Raw genomic sequence first — 9,913 nt, 5'->3', positions numbered from 1 at the left:
CTGTCTCGTTCTCTCTGTCTCGTTCTCTCTGTCTCGTTCTCTCTGTCACTGTTTCTCTCTCTCGCTCTCTCTCTGTCTCTCTCGCGCTCTCTGTTACTGTCTCGCTCGCTCTCTCTCTGTCTGTCGCTGTCTGTCTTGCTCTCTGTCTCGCATGTGCTCTCTCTCTCTTTGTCTGTCTCTGTCTTGTGCGCGCTCTCTCTGTGTGCTTGCGCTCGCTCTCTCTCTCTCTGTCTTGTGTGCTCTCTCTCTCTCTGTCTGTCTCCGTCTTGCGCTGTCTCTTTCTCTCTGTCTGTCTCTGTCTCGTGTGCCCTCTCTCTCTGTGTGCGTGTCCCACTGATCCTTTTCCTGCTGCGTCTCTCCTGTGTGCAGAACAAGAGCTGATCCGGCAGGAGTTGAACACGCGGTACCTGAGCTCGCAGGGGCCGGAGCGGAGCGCGTCGCTGGGTCCACCGTCGTTCCAATTTCACCAGCACCAGCACACTCACCAGCATACCCACCAGCACTTCGCCCCATACTCAGCAATCCCTCAGCCTGGCCTGGTCCCTGCTCCAGCACCATCCCTGGTGCGTAACTCCCGCCGAAACGTGAGCATAAGTAGCAGGCGTGACTCGCTGCCGGGGTATCTCCAGGTGGTGGGGAAGGGGCTGGGCTCGGTAAGTGTTCAGGGAGGTGGGCGCTCTGGGACTTGGGTTCGGTACACCGTTCTGTCGCTGGCTTTTAAAAAAAGTCTGCAGTCAGAATGGCGGGTGGTGGGGAGAGTGCGTATTCCCGGTGTTTATCATCGCTGTTCTTCACCGGTTCAGGGGACGGGCCAGTGTCTGTTACTCATCGCTAATCCTCACGTCAGCAAGTGAGGGGCGAGGGCTGTCTGTGTGCGGGGAAGGGAGGGAGGCGGGGAAGGGAGGGAGGGAGGTGAGTGGGGAGAGAGAGAGTGGGCTGGGTGGGGTTGGGGGAGGGAGACGGATTGAGAGTTGGCCCTTGGACGTGGTGAGTTGCGGGCAGTGTTCTCGCTGTATTCTCTCTCCGCTGTGGGTCCCAGTGACCATGCGAACTAACCATTGGGTCGTGTGCTTTGATCTGCAGTACTTCCAGGCCTATCACGCTCCAGTTGCTGGGATCCCTCCTGTGCTGCCCCCAGCTGGTCCCTTCAGCTCCCTGCAGGGTGCCTTTCAACCTAAGGTACTGTCGCTCGACCCTCCCTCCCTCTCTCTCTTGCTCGCTTACCCCCCTCTCCCCTCCCTCTCTCTCCCTGTTTCCCGCTGGCAGTTGTTCCGGGGAATACTCATTCAGGCTTTGCTTCATCTTTCCCGGGCCCTTACCCAACCTGTGTGCACGCGCACACAGAATAAGATGGTGCTAGAGACAAACCGATTGGGCTGGAATAACATGATGGGTCTGAGAGTCGAGTGCCGAGGGTCGGTCTAACCAAAGGAACACGTGATCCAAAACTGTACAAACCAATTAAGGCCGACAGGTGGGAAGAAGGTGTCGAGGTGATGGTGTCAGAGCAGAATAGTAAGGAAGATCTTACACCTGCAGGGCAGCGTGCTGGGGGTTTGACATAGAGTGTGACATAAACCAGAGATTGTGGGTACGGAGCTTGGCTATGGGGTTTCTGCTCAGCGATTCAGCGCTGTCGGCCATCTCACAGGCTGCCTTGAAGCACGCTGACCTTAGAGATACATGGCCGCGCAGATTCACCGAGCAGAAACAGATAGCCCAGCTCTGCCGGCCTCGCTTGCTCCCGAAATAGGACTCTTTCCCCACCCCACTCACCAGTCCGGGGCTGGGGCAGTGTGGGGGTACAGGCTGTGTGTACGCCCACTGTTAGCCTGGTTCTGCTCCCCCTCGCGCCCTCTCCCCACGTTCCAGATTCCGACACCCCTCCACTGAACCACCCCCACCCAAACTGCGTCTCCTCCTCCTCCCCTACCCCCTGGCCACCCGCTCGATTTCCACGCCTCAATGGAGTCTCTCCCTCCTTCTGGGAGGAAAAGGCACCCAGCATCTCCGATCAACCCCGAAACTTCCCAGGAATGTTGCCCTGTACCTCTTGCTGATTGTCGGGGATGGGCTTGCAGGTTGAGGAAGGCAGCTTGTTGCTGAGTGATCCGCTCCCCCATTTGGAACTGCCCTGTCACCCCATTTTCCCCACCACTCACGCTCTTGCTGGGTCACTCTCCAGCTCTCTCAATCACTCGCAGTCCGTCTCGCTCATTTTCTCGCGCTCTCTGTCCCTCCGGCCCGCGCGCTCACGCTCTCTGTCTCTCTCCCGTCTCTGCCTTTTGCATGTTTTCCCCCCCCAATCCCGCTGGTCCTCCCCACTTCCGGTGATGGTGACTCCACTCCAGCACCCCGGCCCGGCCTCTGCCCTGCCCCAACAAGTGTAAAGGAGTGCTCTCTGTCTGGCTGTTCGGTGGGGGGGAACAGCAGCTGTGGGCACGTGGCAAGCTCCCCTTGGATCGTCGGTTCCAGACCTGTTCGTTACATGGATCGATGTTGTTCCAGTGCACTAGACCGATTTCGTCCCATACCCTCTACCCTCGTCCTTCACCCCTCACCCTTCATCTGCTCCCTCGGCGCCGACCCTCCGACAGCGCCCGGCTCCCTCGGCGCCGACCCTCCGACAGCGCCCGGCTCCCTCGGCGCCGACCCTCCGACAGGGCCCGGCTCCCTCGGCGCCGACCCTCCGACAGGGCCCGGCTCCCTCGGCGCCGACCCTCCGACAGCGCTCTCTGGACATTTAACGTGACTTCGACCAACGTAGAAACAGACGCGGTGTCAGCAGGCTGTGGGTAAGGGTCTGCAGTGCACTGGATAGGGCAGTGCCCTGGTGCGGGAAGTGGGAAGGCAGAGGGAGGGTGGTCTGGTGTGTGCAAATACTGAACGTTTGTTGGTCCCTGTCTCCTTTCCAGACCCCGAATCCCGAGCTGACCTCCAGGTCGGGGCCAGTAACTCACACCTTCCTGCAGAAGGACCCCAGGGTGAGTACCTTGGCCGCACCTTGGCTGTTGGGGTTGGAGGGACAAGACGGTGAGCCGTGATGGCAGGGTCGGGTTATTCGCCAGGCTCGGGGGGGTTGGGGTGGTAAAAATCCAGAATCTAACCTGTGTGATTGTATCCCTGTGCTCCTCCCACAGTTAACAGAAACGTACCGGCCTGCGATACGGGTAAGCACCGTTCTGTTATGCCCTCGTGTTTGTGTTTGCCTTTGCCAAGCTCCATCCTTTGACTTGATCCTGCCCCCTCAGTCGATGCCCCTCAAACTGGGGTTGAGGCACTGCACCCTGGGTGCCCCGGGGCCGGTGTCTAAGCGGCCGGTTTCTCCCGGCGGCCCCTGTTCCCCTGAACTTGTCCGTCTCCTTGAGACTCGGCGACCGCACCGGCACTAAAACGGGAAGTTCTTTACCGGCTGCAAAGCGCTGTGGGTGGAGAGTCGTGAGGAGCCCATGTCTGTCGCTGTTGTTTCTGCCTGGCTCTCTCCCGCCCCTGCGAAACTACTCCTTTGGAAAGTGGGGCCTTTTTCAGGGGTCACCGCTGCTGATCGGCAACGGGAGGCAGCTGTCAGAGTTGGCGCTTGAGGCCTGGGTTCTCTCCTGATTGTGTTTGGTGGGGGGAGGGGGCGGATTCCTTGACCTCGTTCCTCCCGTTGTTCGCTCCACGTCAGTGTGTGCGCGTTCGTGCGTGGGATTGACCGAGATGTCCTCTCTGTCTTTGTCCCCCCCCCCCCCCCACCCCGCAGAAGCCTGGGAAATGGTGCGCCATGCACGTGCAAATAGCCTGGATGATCTTTCGGCACCAGGAGAAGAACAAGGTGCGTACGCCTTGTCTTTTAATGTCAGGGTTGGAGCTTTGGGGCCAGGGTGACCCGGCAACTACACCACCCCCTTTTTACGGGTGAACAGGGTGGGGCGGGGGGGGAAACGCACGCAGCCTTGATCGCGACCGTGGGCATTTGTTATCACGCATCTGCTTGGGTTTTGACGTCGGGGAAGCGTGCTGCCGGGGTTTCTCTCGATTTTGAATCCACCGCTGCGCTGAGAGCCTTCGCCTGCAACCCCTTGGCTCTATCTCAGCCGTGTGGGGAGCAACTCTCAAGTCTCACCACCCCCCAACGTTAGCTGGTGTCCCTTGTCGCTGGGAGCACCCTGATGAATCCCCTCCGCGATGCCTCGACGTCTCCCCGCGCTCCCCCTCAGTGCCTGGAACTGTCTGCACTGCTCCCTCGGTTTATGAACTATTTTGCAGCCAAGTGTCCTTCTGAAGGGGCATCCCTTCACTCTGAAGCTGCGCCCTCGGGTCCCAGTGGAAATGTCATCTCCCGTTATCCGCTCTATCCAGGCCTCCCAGTATTCTGTAAGTTTCAATCAGATTCCCCCTCATCCTTCTAAACTCCCATCAAATACAGACCCAGAGTCCTCAAGTGCTCCTCTTGTAACTAGCCCTTCATCCCCGGGATCGTTCTTGTAAACCTCCCTCTGGAACCCCCTCCAAAGCCAGCATGTCGTTCCTCAGATACAGGAGCCAGAACTCCTCACGGTATTCTAAATGTAGTCTAACCAGAGCCTTACACAGCCTCAGCAGTACATCCCTGCTCTTGTGTTCTAGCCCTCTCGAAATGAATGCTAACATTGCGTTTGCCTTCCCAACCGCCAACTGAACCTCCATATTAACCTTACGAAAATCCCAAACTAGGACTCTCAAGTCCCTTTGTGCTTCCAAAGCCTTTCCCCATTTAGAAAACAGTCCACACTTCCTACCAAAGTCCATAACCCCTCACTTTCCCATGTTTTATTCCATCTGCCACTTCTTTGCCCACTCTCCTAGCCGGCCTAAGTCCTTCTTCAGCCTCCCCGCTCCCTCAACACTCCCTGTCCCTCCACCTATCTTTGTGTCATATGCAAACTTAGCAACAATATTCCTTCATCCAGGTCGTTAATGTATAACGTGAACAGTAGCGGTCCCAACACTGACCCCTGTGCAACTCCAATAGTCAACGGCTTGAAAAAGGCCCATCTATCCCTACTCTCTGCCTCCTACCAGTCAGCCAATCCTCTATCCATGCCAGTACCTTGACCCTAACACCATGGCCTAATACCTTATTGAGCAGCCTCCCGCGTGGCACCTTATCAAAGGCCTTCTGGAAATCCAAACCGATCATGTCCACCGGCTCTCCTTTTGTCTAACTCGCTCGTTACCTCCTCCGAGAATTCTCACTGATTTATCAGGCTCGAGCTCCCCTTGACAAAGCTGTGCTGACTCAGCCCTGTTTTACCGTTCTCTTCCAAATACTCCGTAATCTCATTCTCAATAACGGACTCTCAAATCTGACCGAGGTCAGGCTAACCAGCCTATAGTTTCCCGTTTTCTGCCCTCCTTAAATAGGGGTGTTACATTAGCCATTTCCCAGTGCTCTCCCTGCGTCCCCCACCAAACCCCAGTGATTCCTGGAAAACCATCACCACCAATGCCTCTACAATTTCCTCAGCTCGCTCCGTCAATCCCTGGGGTGTCATCCATCTGGTCCTGGTGATTTATCCACCTTTACCTTCACGGTTCGTCATTCCCCCCCACCACCCGCCTTATTGCTTTATCAGTTATCTTCTTCTGGCTTTTTAAAGGCTTCCCAATCCCCTTGTTTTGCCACTAATCCTCACCACCTGCTTTTTATTCTGTTTTGACGCTGCCCCTGACCTCCCTTTGTCGGCCATAGTTGCCTCGTCCTCCCCCCAATCTGTTTCTTCTTCCTTGGGATGAATTTCGGCTGTGCCTCCTGAATTAGCCCCCGGAAAACTCCTGCCATTGCTCCCTCTTCCCTGCTAGGGGTCCCCTCCCAATCGTCTCTGGTCAGCCTCCTCCCTCGTGTCTTTGGAGTTACCTTTACTGAGCTGTACTCCCGTTCCATCTGATGCCACCTCCTCCCTCTCTAACAGCAGGGTGAATTCTGTCACAGTACGGTAACTGCTCCCTAGGGGTTCCTAAACAAGTCTGCCTCATTACACATCCACCTGATCCAGAATTGCCTGTTCCCCCCATGGGCTCGACCAAAAAAGCCATCTCGTACACATTCCACAAATCCCTTTTCCTGCTACCACCCTGATATTTCCCAGGCCGCCTGTATATTGAAGCCCCCCACCGTGGTTACAGTAATAGTTCCTAACATGCCCTTTCGATCTCCTGATTTCTTTTCTGTACCACATCCTGACTACTGCTAGGGGATTTACACACAACTCCCACCCGGGTCTCTTTCCCTTTTGCGGGTCCTTCACTCTACCCACACAGTTTCTGCGCCTTCCGACTCTACGTCACTTCTTGGTATCGATGTGATTTCATTTCTGACGAGCGCAGCAAACCTACCCCCTCTGCACATCCTTTTCGAAAGGACGTGTATCTCTGGGTATGTAGTCCCCAGCCCTGTTCCCCTTGCAGCTACGTCTCACGACGTTGTACCAGCTGGTTTCAGTCTGCAGCACCAGCTTGTTTACCTCGTTTCGTATTCTGCATGTATTTAGTTACAACGCCCTCAGTCTGTGTCCTGTGTTGACTTCTCCTTGTTGACCCTTTTCACTGCTGTGCCTGATGTTCGATTCCTGACCCCTTGCCATACTCTGTCCCGTCACTTGCTCTGGGAACTTTAACAACCTTGTCTGAGCGCGTGTGCCCCCCCCGCTTGAATAGCCTCCCGTGCTACGGTGCAACCGTCCCTCCAGACCTATCCCTTCTCCGCACTTGGACCAAGTATCCCATACCTTGTTGGGACGAGATCAAGAGCTGAAGCTCCTCCAACACCCGATCCAGGATCCCTCTACCTGCCTCCGCTGCGGTCATACAAGCCTCCCACCACTGACCGCTGGCTAGTTTTGTAGAACTTGACCTGACGAAGTGTGAATGTCCCTCCCTGCTGTCACACAGCTCTCAGGTTCACACTCCAGCCCACCCATTCTGAGCCAGAGCTCCTCTGCCCAGATGATATCCTGCTGTATTGTTTGACAACCTTCTACACTGTCCACAGCCCCACCGATCTTTGTACCGTCTGCAAACTTACTAACCCACCCTTCTACGTTTTCATCCAAGTCGTTTATATATATGTCACAAACAGCAGAGATCCCAGTACGGATCCCTGTGGAATACCACTGGTCACAGACCTCCAGCCTGAATAACTCCCTTCCACCACTAACCTCTGGACAAGCCAGTTCTGAATCCGTGCAGCCAAGTCACCGTGGATCCCATCACCTTTATCTTCTGGATGACTCTACTTTGAGAGACCTTGTCGAAAGCCTAACTAAAATCCATGTAAACAACATCCACTGCTCTACCCTCATCGATCACCTTCATCACCTCCTTGAAAAATTCAATCCAGTTAGTAAGACATGACCTATCCTGCACAAACGCATGCTGACGGTCCCTAGTTAGGCAGTGCTTTTCCAAATGTGTGTAAATCCTATCCCTAAGAATTCTCTCCAGTAGCTTCCCAGCTACCAATGTGAGACTCACTGGTCTATAGTTTCCTGGATTTTCCCTATTTCCCTTCTCGAACAGAGGAACAACATCTACTCGCCAGTCCTTTGGGGCCTCTCCAGTGGCTAGCGAGGATAGAAAGGTCCTGGTCAAAGCCTCAGCAATCTCCTCTCTTGCTTCTCTCAACTAACCTGGGATAGATACCATCGGGCCCTGGGGACTTATCCACCTTAATGCTCTTCAAGAGACCCAACACCACTTCTTTCTTGATCGCAAAATGCCCAAGCATATTAGCGTGCTCTACTCTAATCTCTCTATCCTCCGTATCCTTTTCTTGAGTGAATACTGATGCAAAATACTCATTTCGGATCTTGCCTATGTCCTCTGCCTCCAAGCACAAGTTCCTTCCTTTATCCTTCAAGGTCCTACCTTCTCCCTATTTATCCTCTTGTCTTTAATGTATCTATAGAATGCCTTGGGAGTCTCTTAAACCCAACGTGCCAAGGCCCCTTCTCACTCCCCTAATTCCCTGCTTGAGTACTTTCCTTCTATTCCTCACGGGCCCTGTCCCAATTTTAGCTTCCTAAACCTTCCTTGTGCTTCCCTTTCCCGTTTGACTGAATTTGAAAGGAAATCTCGGAGATGTATTTTGATCACTCTCTCGTTGTGTCTCCCCACCCCAACCGGCCGACAGGTGATACACACAGACCATCACAAACTGGACTTCACCAAGAGCGAGCTGCTCACGCGAAACCCCGGCAGCATCTTCGGGCCCATCGCAAACTCCCACGAAGTGGCCCGACCCGCCACCCTCTTTACCGCTGCAGGTATGTGGCTGGCACGGGCAGACTGCGAGGTGTTTGGGGTGGGGTGGGGGGGCCGGATGGAGTGCCTGGGTGCAGGGGGTGCTGGGCGGGGGGAGGGGAATGGCTCTACAGGGTACGTAGGGAGGTGGGGCAATGTCAGGATTTCGCTCCCAGACCCTTTGGCGAACTGGCACGATTTCTCCTCAAGGGTGGGTTTGGTTGGGGGGTGGTGGGGGGGCATTTGCCGCGTGAACGCACGGCGTTGGGTGTCATTAGCCCTCAGGCGTGTGCTCCTCATTCCCCTCTCATTGATTTCACCCCGCTGTCTAACGGTTTGAACTGCGAGAGAAAGTGGGAATCTTGAAGGGACACTTTCACTATCCTGATGGTCTGTCTTTCCAAGTTGCTCCTGGTGGGGGGGGGCTCAGTGAGGGCATGTGTGTCGGGGAGGGCGTTCCGGGATTTCCTTGCTGCTAATCCACCCTCTGTCCCTTTGTAGATGCGGTTCATGCAGCATCTTCACCGTTCGCACCTCCGAGTAACCTCAACACATTCCTCAATCCTCCCTCGCATCTCGGTAAGTCCTGCAGCTGCTGGCTGGTCCCTCTGACTCTCTTCACCCTGAAGAGAGAGGCCCGGAACGCAGATTCCCAGAGAGCCTCCTCAGGGCTGTGCTGTTCCCCGGGGAGAGGGGGTGGGGAGTTGGTCGGTGAGGGCGGCCTGGAGTTTATATTGACAGACGGTGATGGAAGACAGGCATCCTGTTGCCATGGGCACGTGACGACACAGATACTCTGATCTTTCCCGAGACGTTCCTGACCCCCTCACCCATGCCAGGATCAGGGTTGATTGCTTGCTGCAGTCCCTGCCCATTCCTCCATGTCACATCATCATGGCCGATCGAGCCCCTTGACATGTTTTGCCTGAAACGTGCCTCTCGGCCTCCAACGTACTCGGTGCCTGAGTTCCCAAAGCGCTCTGGGCGCTTCTGATTGGAGACACTGCTCCCCCCTCCACCCAAGCTCAGCCCAAATTGATGCCCACTTTTAATCTACTCTGAGAGACAAGATGGCCGCCTGACACGGCTCGTGTGTTGCCAAGCTCGCTTTTTGGGAAGGGAGGGCACGAGGTATGCGAGCCTTTCTCACCTGGAGTTTGGAGGTGGTGTCGAGGGGGAGTTCGGACGGGCCTCGGGTGAGGTTGTTGGTATGAGAGCTTGCCTGGTAACGGGCCTTGTCTGTGTGTGTCATTTCTCGCTGCAGATCCGTACAGCAGGACCCCATCCTACAGCACAATCGGGCAACTAGCAAACGGAGCCTTTGGAGGCTTGGGGAACCCAGCAGTGGGTGAGTGAGTCTCATAAGACCCTCCGACAGTGCGGCGCTGACCCTCCGACAGTGCGGCGCTGACCCTCCGACAGTGCGGCGCTGACCCTCCGACAGTGCGGCGCTCCCTCGGCGCTGACCCTCCGACAGTGCGGCGCTCCCTCGGCGCTGACCCTCCGACAGTGCGGCGCTCCCTCGGCGCTGACCCTCCGACAGTGCGGCGCTCCCTCGGCGCTGACCCTCCGACAGTGCGGCGCTCCCTCGGCGCTGACCCTCCGACAGTGCGGCGCTCCCTCGGCGCTGACCCTCCGACAGTGCGGCGCT

The 9,913-nt window shown here is 56.0% G+C and overlaps 1 protein-coding gene across 1 annotated transcript in view; it reads left to right on the top strand.

Moving 5' to 3' along the window:
- The window catches only part of LOC109926607 (autism susceptibility gene 2 protein homolog), a 17,395-nt gene that overhangs the window by 3,937 nt on the left and 3,545 nt on the right, over positions 1–9,913 (top strand). Inside the window, 8 exon segments of the mRNA XM_048620909.1 lie at positions 370–584; positions 1,084–1,179; positions 2,916–2,984; positions 3,141–3,170; positions 3,743–3,814; positions 8,153–8,285; positions 8,764–8,841; positions 9,527–9,610. Of these exon segments, the coding sequence (XP_048476866.1) occupies positions 370–584; positions 1,084–1,179; positions 2,916–2,984; positions 3,141–3,170; positions 3,743–3,814; positions 8,153–8,285; positions 8,764–8,841; positions 9,527–9,610 (777 nt within the window).

This window comes from Rhincodon typus, chromosome 49 (assembly GCF_021869965.1).
Source record: "Rhincodon typus isolate 14 chromosome 49, sRhiTyp1.1, whole genome shotgun sequence".
Classification (NCBI taxonomy): domain Eukaryota; kingdom Metazoa; phylum Chordata; class Chondrichthyes; order Orectolobiformes; family Rhincodontidae; genus Rhincodon; species Rhincodon typus.
Note: the sequence above shows the minus strand (reverse complement) of the source record. Positions and strands in the feature narration are given on the sequence as shown.